General features: G+C 38.5%; 1 protein-coding gene across 2 annotated transcripts in view; it reads left to right on the top strand.

Moving 5' to 3' along the window:
• The window catches only part of VPS45 (vacuolar protein sorting 45 homolog), a 69810-nt gene that overhangs the window by 22957 nt on the left and 28725 nt on the right, over positions 1-18128 (top strand). Inside the window, exons 11-13 of one of the 2 annotated variants that reach the window (XM_068964334.1) lie at positions 2032-2190; positions 2573-2680; positions 3723-3844. In XM_068964334.1, the coding sequence (XP_068820435.1) occupies positions 2032-2190; positions 2573-2680; positions 3723-3844 (389 nt within the window). The remainder of the gene's footprint in view (positions 1-2031; positions 2191-2572; positions 2681-3722; positions 3845-18128) is intronic. The other variant, XR_011144418.1, reaches the window with a different exon arrangement.

The raw sequence follows: 18128 nt of genomic DNA, 5'->3' as shown, positions 1-18128 counted from the left end.
TGGTTCCTCAGTAACTAGACGAACATCTCTTTACTTTGTGTTCCCTTTCCCCCATTGCACTGATTTTCAGTTTTTGGTTTTTTCATACATATGTTTCTGTTACAATACCACATATGTGTTCCTGAAAAGACTTCATATTCTGCAAAATGATGCACTAAAAATAAACAAGGGTTATGGGAAAATAGGGTTATAAGCAGATCACTTAAAATTTATGTAACCAAAAAGAAAAATCTATATAACTTTGTAATCAGAGCCCTAATAAAATAATAACAATCCTAATTAAAATGCTAGCACAGTTAAATTTCCACTGGCATTTGCACCTGGAGAAGGAAATGGCAACCCACTCCAGTTTTCTTGCCTGGAGAACTCCATGAACAGAGGAGCCTGGTGGGCTACAGTCCGTGGGGTGGCAAAGAGTTAGACACGATGGCGACTAACACTTGCACCTAGAAATGCACTCAGAGTATCCTTTGTGGTTTTACTCTGTAGCTCATGTCTTTTTCTTCAACAAATAAGGCCTCAAAAATATCTACTTCTCAGAGACTTGTGTCATCAAAATTAAAAGTACAATATGAGGATATCAGTCAGTTTGGGGTTATTGTTTTGTTTTTCTTTTTGACACAGATAAACATCTTTGCATTCTTTTCATTTTCATTTTCCCTTTCCCCATGTAGCTTAACATTGTGGAAAGTGCAGCAGTTCTTAAAGCTACAAAGCCAGTTACTTCTTAAAAAAACACTTCTGTTGAATTTTCATCTTTTTCCTTAACATCTTGGTGAGGGATGTTCTTTAAAGAGGAAACTTGTCCCTGATCTTTTCTAAATATTAACTTGCTGAAAAATTACATACAAACCAATATGCCTTCTGTGTTGTTCCCATGTTTACCAATCTCGTAGAGCTAAAGCACATTAAACAATGTGTTTTATAGCAGAATGAGCTATACTGTTTTATCCTCCTTTACCCCATTGTCTGTGAACTCACTGAGGACAGAAAGTGTCTCTAACTTATCTCTGTATCACCTCCAGTGTCTGACATAGTACCTTGTGCTTAAGAGAGTGATCAAAAGTATTTGTTGGCTCTAATTAATGTGTTCTACTGTGTAATAAATATAAATCTACACTGTAGGGAAGTCTCCTTATGGGAGAATTGATAAAACCTAAACATAATTTTTTCTACTTTTGTTTGCTGTCAGTACCTGCCCTCTTAAGACCGTAAGTGTTCAATTTACAGATTACATGCTGTCACATATTCATATCTCTGTGAACCATGTTGAGACATATTGTTACATATGATGCTTCTTGGAGATTAAACCCATTCTAGGTAAAATTTTGCCAATGTGTCTTCGTTTCACTGGTCAGTCACTAACACTGGAAGAAGGCAGTAGAGTTTTACAAGTCAACTGGTAATTTCTCTTGTGTGCTATATTGACTGAAGCAGTAGAACTAGTGGTGGGAATAATATGTATTCCTTATTTTGGCAAGGAAATTGTAATCTCTCCCACATAAGACCCTAGACTATCTCAGTCAAAGGAAAGAAAAGAGGAAATAACCATGGTCAAATTCATATTTGTCTTAAGCAGTTACAATGAGAATTTATGTCCTTGTTTAATTCTTATCTTGGGCAAAAGGCATCTGATTTTCTGTAGTTGAGACAGTTGCCTAGCCTATGACCTGTACGTTGCCTGAGTAGTGATCTTGCGTGCTCAGTCACTTCAGCCGTGTCCAACCCTTTGCGACCCCATGGACTGCAGCCCGACAGGCTCCTCTGTCCATGGGATTCTCCAGGCAAGAATACTAGAATGCCCTGCCCTTCTCCAGGGGATCTTCCCAACCCAGGGATCGAACCTGCATCTCCTCTGTCTCCTGCTTTGCAGGCAGATTCTTTACCCACTGAGCCACCTGGGAAGCCCAGTGATCTTAGTCATGCATATTTTTGTCAGATGTATCAGTACCATTCAGTAATTCTTAGAACCAAGATACTATACATCACCCAAGTGAAGGGAGGATAAATATCAATTCTCTGTTTTTTCAGAACGTAAAGAGGCTCCTGCAGAACCCCAGAGTGACAGAGTTTGATGCTGCCCGCCTGGTGATGCTTTATGCGCTCCATTACGAGCGACACAGCAGCAATAGCCTACCAGGATTAATGATGGACCTTAGGAATAAAGGTGTTTCTGAGAAGTATCGAAAGGTAACCAGATTTATATATGAATCCCGCCAAACAGGAACCAGCTCTGTTATTACAGCCTTTTAGTTCTGACAGATGATGAGTCATACTGTTTTTATGGGATTCCCTGGTAACTCAGTTGGTAAAGAATCCACCTGCAATGCAGGCAACCCCGGTTCGATTCCTGGGTCAGGAAGATCCACTGGAGAAGGGATAGGCTACCCACTTCTTGGGCTTCCCTTGTGGCTCAGCTGATAAAGAATCCACCTGCAATGCAGGAGGCTGGGTTCGATCCTAATTCTGTCCTCTCATGTCTTCATTTCCTTAATAAAGTTATTTTCTTCCTGTTTCCCAAGCAGTAAGAAATTGTTTCTCTCTCTCTTTTTTTCTTTTTTTTAAAACAAAGCTTGTATCTGCAGTAATTGAATATGGTGGTAAACGGGTCAGAGGAAGTGACCTCTTCAGCCCCAAAGATGCTGTGGCTATTACCAAGCAGTTCCTCAAAGGATTAAAGGTATATCGCTATGCTTTCCTAAATGAGAAACAGTTGAAGCCCCTGACCCTGAGAGTGAATGAAAGTGAGCTTCCAAGTAACTTCAGGATTGCCGCTGATTTAGTACTATGTCAGTTAAATGAGGGACTTCCCAGGTGGCGCAGTGGTGAGGAACCCGCCTGCCAATGCAGAAGACACAGGAGATACAGGTTTGATCCCTAGGTTGGGAAGATCCTGTGGAGGAGGGCATGGCAATCCACTCCAGTACTGTTGGCTGGAGAATTCCTTGGAAGAGGAGCCTGGCAGGTTACAGTCCATGGGGTTGCAAAGAGTCGGACACGACTGAAGCGACTTAGCATGCATGCATGCGGTTAAATGAAATTAAAGCAGACGGTCTCTTGAAAGCTTTTTCTTTAAATACTTCTTTTTTTTTAATACTTTCTGTATTGGAACAGCATCAGCATTGGCCCAAACAGCTAATAAGGGAATAGTAAGATATTTCCAGGAAATACCCAAGAATAAAAAGGCAGACAGTTCACTTAGTCATAACTATTTTACTCCATTTGTTTATAATTTAAGGTTTGTCAGGTAGTTTTTCTGTGACAGAAGTTAAAGATGAAGTAAGCGATTATAAATCTTTTAAAACTACCTATTTTGTTAATATGGTCAAAAGTTAGTTGTAATCTGCTAGCCTTTATGTTTCCTGAAATTTTTTCATTTTCCTGAGTGTTTCTAGTCTCTTGCTACATAATCCTTTTCTTTTTATTTACCTTTCATATAATATTTTCTCAAAAGAATGAATCAGTGAAGAGATGATAAGGAATTTAAGCAGTTGCATTTTTTTAATTCCTTTAGAATAGCTAGCCTTAAATTACAGAGTATTTTCATAAGATTGGAACATTTCTATTGATGAAAATAATTAACTAAAATTCTCCTAAAATTGCTGCTTGACTCTTATCCCATGAAATCTCTATTGCATGTCCTTTTCTGATATGAGTATCATTAACAGTTACATTGCATGTTTCAAAAAAAATGACATAAGAACCATTTCCCCCTGTCTTAGGGAGTAGAAAATGTATATACTCAGCATCAACCTTTCTTACATGAGACCCTGGACCATCTCATCAAAGGAAAGCTTAAAGAAAACCTGTATCCTTATCTAGGCCCCAGCACACTCAGAGACAGGTAAGAGGACAAAGATATTAATAATAAAAATCAGAAACACTAAGAAAATAGGAAATTTAGGGTACTGTAAGAGACTACAACTAAGATTCTGTCATTCTACTCTTCCTTTCCCAGTTGTTTCAATTCTCAGATTCTTCTGGTTTTACATGTGTCAAAGTGAGATTTAAATTTCTCTATCAAGCCTGAAGTACTATTTCTTTTGGAATACAGAAACAAATGTTTTGGAGCACTCCAAATACTTGTGTCCTGTCCTGAAGTATCAGACTAGTTCACTTATGCCATTTAAGGTTCAGTTCCATGGCATCTAGCATTTGGAGTTTCAAACATTAAAGCTGAAAATAGATTTGCTGCTCAACTGCCATCCAGAGCAGGTTGTTACTATTTTTGGCGAGGACTGGACTTTGCCAAATGTGGCCAATATACACACTGAGACCTAATTAACAAAGGCCTTTTGTCACACTGGAGGAAAGGATGGTTTTCTTTTTAGGTATTAACTGAAGGAAGCAATTAGTTGTCATTTTAATCTGGTGGTTTGTTAAGTTTTAATAAAAACAAAGCTTGTCCAGAATAAACTTACATAAGCCAACCTGAAATTTTAAATATACATAAATTCTACCTAGTTATAAATTCTATACAAAAAAAATTATGTATTTTTTATTGGGACCACATATTATAAAGAGCCTAATATATGTAGCTGAATCCTATTAGATTGATTGATTTGAGAATTGTTACTGTTGGTATAATTCTTCTATTATTTCAGCTAATTGTAATCTAAGGCCTTGGAAGAATAGTGTTTTATGAATGTAATAAATTTCCAAAAGGAGAAAAATGTTTTTCTCCTTTTAGAGGTATATAAATAACTCTTCTATGATAAAAATGTATTTTTTCACTTTTTTTCTTAAAAAAAAAAATCTCTATAGTCTGGTAACAGAACAGAAAAAAATTCTTTTTAAAAATCCAAGGTTGAAAAGCAGAACATCTGGGGTTAAATTCAGACAGTATACTCATTTGGAATCAAAATTTAGAAATGTCAGCAAAGTGGTAAAAAGGAAAGGCAGCCCAAAGCTATTCACCTGAGAGGCTTTTTGAAAAACAGTATAACTCTATTAAATAGCCTTCTGATTAACATGATAAAAGTAAAAATATTGCTTTTCTTATGAATTTCGTATAAGAATTATTGAACAAGAAATTGGCTAAAGGGACATAATAGATCACCAGAAGAGTGGATGATTAGTTCATGACAGTAAACCTTTCTAATCTGGGGAATTCGTTTCCAAATAAATTTCAAAATGATGCTCTTCTAGCAAAATGTACAATTTATCAGTTGTCAGCATCTGTTAAAGCATTTGTCACTATTACCTAAATATATATTAATAATTCAATTGCTTTGTCCTTTTTTATAACAAATATTTGAATGCTTTCTGTATGTCAAGAACTGCTTAAGATGCTGGGGAAGTAGAAGTGACAGGAAAGGCAAAGTACCTGCCTTAAATTACATGAAGGAGGCAGACAGTAAACTAGTAAACAAATAAAAAATATAATTTGAATGAGAAGTGCTATTCAGGAAATAAATAGGATAATAAGCTACAGAGTACTCTGTCAAGGTGGGGAGGGCTACTTCAGATGGAGAGAACCTCTCTAAAGAAGTGATATTGAAGATGAGTTTTGAATTACAAGAAAGAACCAATCACATAATGATGAGGAAGAAAAGCATCGTAAGCAGAGGATATATCAGAACAAAGTCCTTGAAGAAAGAAAACTTGGCAAGTTCATGGAACAGGAAAAAGTCCAGTGCAGTTGGAGCATAGCAAGTAAAGAGGGAATAAGTTGAGAAGATAAGTAAGGCTGGATCACATGGGGTCTTGTAGGCCCTGGTAAAGGTTTTTTTTGTTTTTTTGTTTTTATTTTAAGTGGCATAGAAAGCCACTAAAGAGCTTTAAACATTCAAATGACATAAACTGAATCATGTATTAAAAGATCAGCTTGGGGGGAGAATGGATTGTTGAAGGTAAAATTAGAAGCAGAAAGACTACTTAGGAGGTGGCTGCAGTAGTCCAGGTAAGAAATGAAGATGCTTTGGATAAGGAGCCTGGGAGCGAAGGTAGAATCAATAGACTTACTTAATGGGAGTAGAGTAATGGGACAAGGGTAAGAGAGAAGTCAAGAATAATTCTCAGGTTTTAGAAGAAAATCAAGAGTTTTATTGTTAAATTGCAGATGTCTGTTAGATAGTTGGAAATGTTCATTGCTAAATTGGAAGTTGTCAAGATTTTGGTGACTTAAAGCTATGCATTCATCTCACATGCTAGTAAAGTAATGCTCAAAATTCTCTAAGCCAGGCTTCAGCAATACATGAACCACGAACTTCCAGATGTTCAAGCTGGTTTTAGAAAAGGCAGAGGAACCAGAGATCAAATTGCCAACATCTGCTGGATCATGGAAAAAGCAAGAGAGTTCCAGAAAAACATCTATTTCTGCTTTATTGACTATACCAAAGTCTTTGACTGTGTGGATCACAATCAACTGTGGAAAATTCTGAAAGAGATGGGAATACCAGACCACCTGACCTGCCTCTTAAGAAGTCTGTATGCAGGTCAGGAAGCAACAGTTAGAACTGGACATGGAACAACAGACTGGTTCCAAATAGGAAAAGGAGTCCGTCAAGGCTGTATATTGTCACCCTGCTTATTTAACTTCTATGCAGAGTACATCATGAGAAACACTGGACTGGAAGAAGCACAAGCTGGAATCAAGATTGCCGGGAGAAATATCAGTAACCTCAGATATGCAGATGACACCACCATTATGGCAGAAAGTGAAGAGGAACTAAAAAGCCTCTTGATGAAAGTGAAAGAGGAGAGTGAAAAAGTTGGCTTAAAGCTCAACATTCAGAAAACGAAGATCATGGCATCTGGTCCCATCACTTCATGGGAAATAGATGGGGAAACAGTGGAAACAGTGTCAGACTTTATTTTTTTGGTCTCCAAAATCACTGCAGATGGTGACTGCAGCCATGAAATTAAAAGACACTTACTTTTTGGAAGAAACGTTATGACCAACCTAGATAGCATCTTGAAAAGCAGAGACATAACTTTGCCGACTAAGGTCCGTCTAGTCAAGGCTATGGTTTTTCCTGTGGTCATGTATGGGTGTGAGAGTTGGACTGTGAAGAAGGCTGAGTGCTGAAGAATTGATGCTTTTGAAGTGTGGTGTTGGAGAAGACTCTTGAGAGTCCCTTGGACTGCAAGGAGATCCACCCAGTCCATTCTGAAGGAGATCAACCCTGGGATTTCTTTGGAAGGAATGATGCTGAAGCTGAAACTCCAGTACTCTGGCCACCTGATGCGAAGAGTTGACTCACTGGAAAAGACTCTGATGCTGGGAGGGATTGGGGGCAGGAGGAGAAGGGGATGATCCAGGATGAGATGGCTGGATGGCATCACGGACTCGATGGACGTGAGTCTGAGTGAACTCCGGGAGTTGATGATGGACAGGGAGGCCTTGCGTGCTGCGATTCATGGGGTCGCAAAGAGTCGGACACGACTGAGCGACTGAACTGAACTGAAAGCTATGTCACCTTTGAAAGTGATTAGATCACTCAGGGAGAAAGCATAGAAGGGGGAAGAAAGCATCCAGGACTAAGCACTGAATAGAGGATATGGAGTCAGCAATGGAGACTGAAGAAGAGACAGACAGAGAGGAGGAAAACCAGAAAAGCTTGATGTCATAAAGATCAAGGAGTGAGTGGTTACCTAAAGACTAGTCTTCTGAGACATAAAAAGTTGAGGACAGTGAAGAATCCATCAGATTTGGCAATATGAAGGTCTTTGATGACTTTATTCCCCAGTTTCAGTATTCTTGCCTAGAGAATCCCATGGACGGAGGAGCCTGGTATGCTACAGTCCATGGGGTTGCAAAGAGTCGGACACGACTGAGCAACTTCACCTTCACCTCAGTGAGTTTGGAAGCCAAATTAGAGACGGTTACAAGAAATAAGATAGAGATGACAGATATATGTATGTAACACTTTTTAAGAAGTTTTACATGAAGGGGGTCAGAAATTGGGATCATAGTCAGAAGAGACTGTGGGCTTGGGGAAAAGAGAAATTCTAGAGCATACTTATAATCTGATGAGAATTATCCCAAAGAAAGAGAAATAGGTAATGCAGAAGAGAAAGGGGAAGAGTTGCAGAAGTGAAGTCTGAGGGAGCTAGAACAAGCAGGGGAGATTTTGATGGGAGCAGAGGTGCTTCTTTCACTGTAGTCGCTTTGATGGTGAGAACATGGAAACCATCTTGTCTGATTACTTCTATTTTTTCAGTAAAATATGACATCAAGCTATTAGGTGAGGTACAGGATAAAAAGAAAAAGCATTGTGAAATTGTTATTTTTAGGCTTGGAATCAAATTTACTAGGGAAATGTAAGTAAAACTTCTAAGCAGGGTTGAGTGCCCATTGGAGTTTTGTGTTGTTAGTTTAAAATACAGCCCATGAGCCTAGTTGTATGGTTTTATATAGCAGCTTTTAGCTGCAATAGAGTAAATGAAGAGAAGGCTGATAGCTGGGTTCAGCCAGGATTTGGGGAAATGAAAAAAAGGAAGATATTGGATAGTGAAAAAAGTATTGTTGAGTGAATTGGAGGTATTGATGAGGTCAAGGAATTATTTCTTAGTAGAGATATTAGCATAAGTGAGTTGAAAGTTGAGGGACTGGTTGTTAGAGAAAGAAGTCTTGAATTCAAGATCCCTTCTCCAGGGGATCTTCCCAATCCAGGGATCGAACCCAGGTCTCCCACATTGCAGGCTGATTCTTTACCAGCTGAGCCATCAAGGAAGCCCTTTTGTATTGCAGATACTTGTAATGAAAAAGTTGATGTTACAATCATGGGTGTTGGTGGCTGTGAGGGATGGAAGAACAAATCAGTATGGGTGAGGAGACTGGGATGTGAGATGATGTTAAAGTCACTCAAAGTCTTGGAAGGAGCAAGAATGAAAAGGAGGACAGTTAAAGTCTTCAGGGAATAAAAGAGTGACCAGTAAAGGAGGTCAGGAGAAAACAGTGCAATTATGTCATGAGCTTCTGAGACAATGAAAATTGTGAAGAAGGCAGAAAACTGGTTAGAAGAAGAAGAAAACTGGTTAGAATTGTGAAGAAGGCAGAAGCTGTGGTAGGAGGCACACAAGATACCTCTACCACCTCCTGGCCCTGTTTTTAACAGAAAGAAGACTGCAGAGGACTTGAAAAGACCTACTAAACAATATACTTTTTAAAATTTGTCGTATAGATATACTCGCACAAGTACACAAAGACATGTACACAAGGATATTTACCAAAACATCATTTGTAATGGTGAGGGAAAAAAAAAAACACCCAGAAACAAGATAAATATTTTTCAATGGAGAACTGGCTACCTCGATTATAGTACATTACTGTGCATTCTTCTTAAGAAATGGCATAACTCTTCATGGCGTGATACCAGAAACTTTCTAAGATATATTAGATAGAAAATCAAGATGCTATAATACCCCTTTTGTGTAAGACTGTATATTAGCATAAATGTGATTGTGTACATAGGTGTATATAAATAAAGTCTGTGCTTGACTGTACATATTTTTATATATTTATGCGGGCTTCCCTTGTGGCTCAGCTGATAAAAAAATCTGCCTGCAATGTGGGAGACCTGGGTTCAATCCCTGGGTTGGGAAGATCCCCTGGAGAACAGAAACGCTACCCACTCCAGTATTCTGGCCTGGAGAATTCCATGGACTATAGTCCATGGAGTCGCAAAGAGTCGTACACGACTGAGTGACTTTCACTCACTCACTCACATATATATATGTGTATATACATGTATGATTATGTATACAGTAGATATATCTGGGAGAATAAATAAGTTTTTAATAATGGTTACCTCTGGATATTAAGACAGTAGTTGTATACACATCTGTCTTTCCCACTAGGTATTAAGTACTTAATCTTGCGGTAAGAACTATGTTTTATTAATATTTGGGTTTTTCACAATATTTAACACAGTGCTTTACATATAGATGTTCAGTAGATTTGTCAGATTTCTTACGTAGCCACCTGTAGTGGTTGACATGACAAGACTTACAGTTGGGAAATTTAAACTAAAGAATAAATTTGACTGATACTACCAGAAAATTTCAATGTTTGCAATTTGCCTGCACAGTATTTTGACTCTGTATTCACTTAGCCCCACCCTAAGCTCTAGTCACTGTCTTCACCTTAGATCATCACATTTAAAAGAGTCATTGATTATAGTCATCTTTATGGTTAACTTAAGTCTCATCATGATAGAACTTATTGGTTTTGTTGTTACTGTAATAGTAGAAGATATCAAAAGAGATCTGGCAAGAACACAACTTTGCAAAACCAGGAACAATTATAGAACTGTTTTAGCCCTTAGCTAAGTTAGTGGTTAACCTGTTTGGCAGTATAGCTATATCCACAAGTTAGGTTTGATCTTTCTCCACAGATGGTACTTTCACATATCTCATTGAGGCTAAATTTTTTTTTTTCTTGCTCCAGAATTGCTTTTTATCCCTGATAAAAACAAGCAACTGAAACATGTGATGAGAAAATGAAGCTATCTGGTCATGCATTCCAAATTTAGTAGAATTCAAAAAGGAATTACTCGTTCACATTTGTACCAACTGAGTAGAATCTTGCTTTTGTTTCTATGGAAGCAGCAGTCCTTTCTCATTGGCCTTTTCTCCTACAATCAATGCTCATATGATCTTTAACCATCTGTAAGTACTAATTCAAAAATTTGAATTTTAGCCATAACAGCCCACAAAATAGGTAAAATATTGCTTCTTAAAAGTTTTAAGTTTTTCTACTTAATGATTAAAGTAATGATTTTTAGAAATACTGTATGTAAAAATGTTTTTATCTTCTAATAAAATTTGTTGTCATTTAGTCCAACTTTTTTGCATGCCCGTGGACTATAGCCTGCCAGGCTCCTCTGTCCTGGGATTTCCCAGGCAAGAATACTGGAGCGGGTTGCTTCTCCAGGGGAACTTCCCAACCCAGGGATCACACCCACATCTCCTGCTTGGGAGGCAGATTCTTTACCACTGAGCTACCTGGGAATAGGATATGAATTGGTTGGGTTCTCAAGTTGTCCCTGTATATCTATATACAGCGTGAACAGACTAATGTTTTCTAATGTTCACTATTCTGCATTAATTATCTGCTTTCGGTTGCTATCGTGAATTACAGAGCATAGGAAGATGTGTACAAAGAATTGAACTTGTGTATTCCCTTTAACCATTATATAAAACTGTTCTACTATTGGGCCTTATCGGAACATCTACTTTTAAAATTCACCAGAGAAAGGAATTAAAAGATGTCAGAGACTTTTTATTTTTTTATTTTTTTCCACCGATGTTCCTCCTTAAGCCAGCCTAAGTAGGAAACACAGGAAAACATTTATTAATGTTTTCATAACTAAATGTGACATAATCATCTTTGTTAGGTACACAACTGAGTCAAGCTCTAGGAGCCTATCCCTGTTTAAGTATCCTTACATAGATACAACCTAAACTCACAGTTACCACCCATGACATTTTCTTCCCTCTCCAGCAATACAAAAATACTCTGGCACCCTGAAATTATTAGACTAAAAGATAGTATTCTCTGGCTGTGTTAGAAACCCACTTGAATTTATTCCTTCCCAGTTCTTGCCTTTCTTTTCCATAAGAAAGAGATGTACGTTAGAAGCAGGTGATCGGCAGAGGGCAGCTATGGAAAAGCAACATCATGTTCCAGGATGAGCCTTGTTACTCTGCTCAGCTGCTTGTTAAACTGACTTATCAGACCAGGGGACTTTCCAGGTGGCTCATATGGTAAAGAATCTGTCTGCCAGTGCAGGTTACACAGGAGACTCAGGGTTGATCCCTGGGGCAAGAAGATCCCCTGGAGGAGAAAATAGAAGCCACTCCAATATTCTCTCTTGCCTGGAAAATCCCATGAACAGAGGAGGCTGGTGGGCTACAGTCCACAGTGTCACAAAGAGCTGGACATGACTAGGCATGCATGCACACATATCAGACCAGGACCTCAAAACAAAAGTGTTCCTGTCTAGTTCCTCTCAGCAGTCATGTGTACCCCTCTAAGAGAGAAACCTACTTCCCTTATTCTTAATGAAGTAATCTGTGTAATTCATGAGTATTTATTGAAAATAAGCTGCAAGATGGGTCTCAGTCTGGATTCATCCCTTAATGTAAAGAGCAATGCTTATGAAATGTTACTGTAAAAAATACTCATTTTTCTGGCAAAAAATCATTTCAGTTTTGAGGATTTTATTATTTCTGAATAGTGTAACTGCCTGTATTTTTTCTCCTCTTGTTTTCTAAATATGTAGGCTAGCCCTAGATAGTTAGACCTATTGGTAGACCTACATAGAACAAACTATTGATAAAGTGTCTTCTTGTCTTCTTAGTGGCACATTCTTAGAACATTTGATTTTTTTTCCCCACAGAACTCACCCTTTAATGAATCTTAAACCAGTTGAGACTACACTTGAGAAGCTATTATTATCTCAGAATCACTGGTACCTCTAGAATCAATATATTGGGAAGAATTGAAAATATATATCCTTAGAAATTTAGTGATTATTCATTATTCACTTTTACTATGGTAAAAGTTACAGGGACTCATATCAGTTTTTAAAGTTACAACCAATTGTAGTTTATATGATCCCTTTCTCATGAAATAAACCCCTAAAGATCCTGACAAGAGCGGAACTTGAGTCTTAGATGTTTGTAGAAATCTTAGAAATATTAGTATTTCTAAGAGAAATACTTCTGTAGAAATATTAGTAAGAGTTGAAACAACACATATCAGATGTAAGAAAAGACAAGGACCTGTATTTTGCCTGAATATTCAGCCTCCGAATAATTGAGAGATCATCATACTTTGCAGAAAAATATACTATCATCGTTATATAACACTTCTTAAGCAAATGACCTTTTCTGCAAGAAAAAAATGACCAATAACTAGAAGCAAAGACGTGAAAAAACCTTGGTAGTGTAGAAAATGTTAATCATTTGTAGACAGTGATGATGCTTTCCTATAAGTTTATAAAGGATTTTATAAATTTATAGGAAGTTTATAAAATAATCTGGTGTGTAGTCTGAAGCACCAGATTGCTGTTGGATTAGTAACAGCCTTAAGGCTCATATCTACTTCTCTGTACTACTAGAGGAGACCATACAAATTATATATTAGGGCCACTACAGATTCATTGTTTCTCACCTCACTTGGGCCTTCAGGGGTACTCAATCAGACTTCTGTATCCTTAGATACATAAAGAGAGAGGAGAACCTTCTCTCTTTGTCTTATTCACCATATCAGTTTAGAATGTTTGCCATAATTTCCAAGTCACCTAACCCACACCAGTGTCTCTGCTTCACAGTGAAAAAAATTGCACGTGTCAGACATTAGCTCCCTCAGTGCTGCTGCTGCTAAGTCGCTTCAGTCATGTCCGACTCTGTGCGACCCCATAGATGGCAGCCCACCAGGCTCCCCCGTCCCTGAGATTCTCCAGGCAAGGACACTGGAGTGGGTTGCCATTTCCTTCTCCAGTGCATGGAAGTGAAAAGTGAAAGTGAAGTCGTTCAGTCGTATCTGACTGCTCGCGACCCCCTGGACTGCAGCCTACCAGGCTTCTCCGTCCATGGGATTTTCCAGGCAAGAGTACTGGAGTGGGTTGCTGTTGCCTTCTCTGCCCTCAGTGTCTAGCCCCATGTTTATAGGATTGGTTAGATGTGTCTACCTTTATCTCCTTCCTTCATTCTAAAGGAAATACATCCTCTTCCTTATTTAGAACTAACCTCTTTGCTATCACTAGTTTTAGACTCCTACCATCACTTCTGAAGCCTTTCTCTGCACTGTCTCTCCTTGCTCTTTCTCTCCCTCTCCCTCCTTCCTCTGTATTTTCAGCTCGTCTTCCCCTCATTACTTTCCTGCAGGCTCCACACTTACTCAGGTTTCTCCTGTTAAGTAATAAGTTTGAAGCCCTTGAGTCAGGGTTCTCTTCTAACCTATCTTCCCTTCACAGTCAAGCTTCTTGGATAATTTTACTGCCTTCACTCCTCACTTCTTCAATCCATATACCCTGGCTTCTTGCTTCACTCTAATACACTGGAACATTTCTTGAACAGTTGCATTGCAAGAATATACACAGTGGTCTCTTTCAATCCTCACTTAACCACTCTGTGCTTCTTGAAGCTCAACTCTTGGCCTCTCCCTCTCCCTCTCCTCCTGCGTTTCTGACAGTCTTCTTCTCAGCTGCCTTTGCTAGCTACTCTTCTTGCTTTTCCTGTAAATCTTAAAGAATCCACTCCCAACTCTGTCTTTTGGTTCTCTTATCATTCTTCTTCATCTCCCTAGGTAGAATCCATCTATTCCCATGGCTTCAGTTGCTGCTTGTATTCAGGGAAATCACCAGGTCTCAATGTCCAGATGTCTGGGGGACAACTCCACTGGGATGTTCCACAGGTATCCAAAAGACGGCATCTTTTTGTCTTCCTTTAAGTCAGTCAGTCTTGCTTTCTTTGTTCTCAAACTTAAACTACTATAGCTAGTCACCAAAGCCAGATTCTTACAGTTATCATGGATTCTTCTTTTATCCTCATCCCTCACATTTAATCATTGACCAAATACTGAAGAGTCTACCTGTTTTTGTATCTTCTATATCCAGTCCTTCCCCTCCACTTCTGGTATTTCTTAGTTCCAACTTTTATCATATCTTCCCACAAGTCTTAAGAGTAGCCTTTTGTTCCCCCAATTTTCCCACCAGCAGCCCCCAATTCGTTCTCACATAGCTGCCAAAATTATCATTCAAAAAGGCAAATCTGATCATGGTAACCTGTTAGAGCCCTTTGGTGATACCCCATGACCTATGAGATTCGAGATTCTCCCTCTCTCCCTCTCACTAGGTTGTTGTTGTTCAGTGCCTAAGTCGTGTCCGACTCTTTGCGACCCCATGGACTGCAGCAAGGCAGGCTCCAGTGACTTTCCAGGCTCCTCTCACTATATCTCTAACTTATATGCTTCACACCAGCCATAAGGGAGAAATTAGGATGACTCTGAAGTTTTTGTCCTAAGCAAGTGAAAAGATAGATTGGCCATCAGCTAAGATGGGGAGAGCTATATGTGGAACAAGCTTGGAGGAGAAGATTAGGGATTTGAACATGCTGAATTCAGATATAAAATAAACAGCCAAGTAGAAATGTCAAATAGGTACTTAAATCTAATGTTTTGGAGAGAGGTCTGGGCTAGAGATAGAGATTTGGGAGTCATCAGCAGATAAATGTATTTTAAATCACAGAACTGAGTGCAATCACCTAGGGAAGTGCAGTTCAATAGAACTTTCTACAGTGATGGAAATGTACTATATATCCATGCTATCTAATAAGATAGGCTCCTGCTGCTGCTGCTAAGTCACTTCAGTCATGTCCGACTCTGTGCGACCCCATAGACCGCAGCCCACCAGGCTCCCCCATCCCTGGGATTCTCCTGGCAAGAACACTGGAGTGGGTTACCATTTCCTTCTCCAATGCGTGAAAGTGAATTCGCTCAGTCGTATCCTACTCTTAGTGACCCCATGGACTGCAGCCTACCAGGCTCCTCCATCCATGGGATTTTCCAGGCAAGAGTACTAGAGTGGGGTGCCGTTGCCTTCTCCGATAAGATAGGCTACTAGCTACATATGACTGTTGAGCACTAAAATAAGGCCAGTTACACTAAAGAACTGCATTTTTACTTTTATTTTAATTCATTTAAATTTAAATAGCCATATGTGGCTAGTGGCTACTATTAGCCAGATCCAGGGAGTAAGTGTAGATCAAGAAGAAAGAGGACCAGTGACTGGGTTCTGGACATTCCGCCATTAAGAGGTCAAGGAGATGAGATGAGACCATCATGAGACACTGAAAAATGTAAACCAATGAAGTAGGAAGAAAACCAAAACAATATGATGTCCTGGAAACCAAGTAAAGAAAGTATTTTGAGGAAGACCAAGTGATCGACTTATTTTAAAAGGACCAGAAGCCTCGATAATACACAGTACTCACAGGATATGGAAAGTAGGCACTTTTCTGAATTGCTGGTAGAATGACATCAGTGGAGCACCTTGGAGATAACTACCAAAATGTAAAATGCACAATATGTCCACACAGCTATATATAAAAGGCAGTTTATAAACTGTATATATAATATACATTAAATACATACATATATATGCATTTATCTTATAATAAAAATATGTAAATTTGTGAATAGATGTATATACACAAATTTATACACATAGTATCTCTGAAAGGATATACATAAGAGATGAGTAAGTGTTTGCCTCTAGAAAGAAACTGGGGTACAAAAAGACTGAGGTGAGAAGAAAGCATTTTTTTTCTTTTTTCTTTTTTTTACCATATACCCTTTTTTATGTTATACCATATGCAAACATTTATCTAGTCAAGTCCAGATATTTTATTTTATTTTATTTTGGCCATGCCACACAGCTTGTGGGGTCTTAGTTCCCCTACCCAAAATAAATCAGGGCCATCTGCAGTAGAAGCACAAGAGTTCTGGCCACCAGACCACCAGGGAATTCACCAAAACAATATTTTTTAAAATTAAGAAAATGATTGTAGAATATATAGCACTATGTAACACTTAAAGCATTGTGGTGCTAAGTACATTTTTTCCAGTGGGTAGATTTGAATGAAGCTTATTTTTGGCTTAAAAATTAATATTTCAAAGGCATAATTTTAAGTCCCAAGTTCACATAGAAATGTCATAATTGACTCTGCTGAATCAATTGCAAAATAACTATCCCTTCATCATTGGGAGTCTTCATTGGGTATCTCTGAAGCTCAGAGATTATCTGAATATATTTTAATTTTTTTTTCTTTATTTTACTTTTGGCTGTGCTGACTCTTCCTTGCTGCCTAGGCTCTTTCTCTGCTTGCAGTGAGCAGCAGCTGTTCTCTAGTTGCAATGCTTAGGCTTCTCCCTGCAGTGGCTTCTCTTATTCCAGAGCACAGGCTCTAGGTGCACAGGCTTCAGTAATCGCAGCATGTGGGCTCAGTAGTTGTGGCTCCTGGGCTCTAGAGCACAAGCTCAGTAGTGGTGGTGCACAGACTTAGTTGCTCCGCGACATGTGGGTCCTCCCTGGACCAGGGATCGAACCTGTGTCCACTGCATTGGCAGGCAGATTCCTATCCACTGCACCACTAGTCTCCAAATATCTTTTTGGTTTGTTTTGTTTTTTAATTGAAGTATAGTTGATTTACCATGTTGTGTTAATGACTGCTGTATAGCAAGTGATTCCGTTATACACATATATACTTTCATTTTTATATGCTTTTCCACTATGGTTTATCACAGGATACCGAATGTACTTCCTTGTGCTATACAGTAGGACTTTGTTTATCCATTCTATATGTAATACATCTACTAACCCCAAATTCCCAGTCCATCCCTCCTGCATTTCCCTTTCCCCTTGGCAACTACAAGTCTGTTCTCTATTACTGTGAGTCTGTTTCTATTTCATAAATAAGTTCATTTGTGTCATATTTTCTAACTTATTTCACTTAGAATGATAATCTCTAGGTCTATCTATGTTGCTGCAAATGGCTTGATTTCATTCATTTTTGTGGTTGAGTAGCATTCCATTGTATTTATGTATCACATCTTCTTTATCCATTCATCTGTCAGTGAATATTTAGATTGTTCCCATGTTTTGGCTATTGTGAATAGTGCTGCTATGAACATAGGGGTGCATGAATATTTTTGAGTTATAGTTTTGTCTGGATATATGCCCAGGAGTGGGGTTGTATCATATGGCAATGCTATTTTTAGTTTTTTTGAGGAACCTCCCTACTGTTTTCCATAGTGGCTGCACCCGAACATTTTTAAATAGCCACAGTTTCTGATTCTGTTTTCATGAAGTCCCACAAGAACAAATAGTCTCTTGGTTAGTGATTCCTTTAAGATGTTTTAGAATAAGACAGAGAGACAAACAGAAAAGCCAGTGTAGGGTTGTTGGGGCTTTGGGGAGCTTTTTTTTTTCATAATTTATATATAAGCATGCACATCCTTTGACTAAAGATGTTTCTACTTAATTTTGTGCTGTAACCTCCAAAATAGATGCTTCTACTTGATGTAATTTTAAGTAATGTCCAGTAAGTGATTTAACAAAGTTACTTGCCTACTAAGATTAAGTAATTTTATCTTCTCTTGATGACATGAGAAAAGA

This window comes from Capricornis sumatraensis, chromosome 2 (genome assembly GCF_032405125.1).
Source record: "Capricornis sumatraensis isolate serow.1 chromosome 2, serow.2, whole genome shotgun sequence".
NCBI lineage: Eukaryota > Metazoa > Chordata > Mammalia > Artiodactyla > Bovidae > Capricornis > Capricornis sumatraensis.
This window is presented reverse-complemented; position numbering and strand designations above follow the sequence as displayed.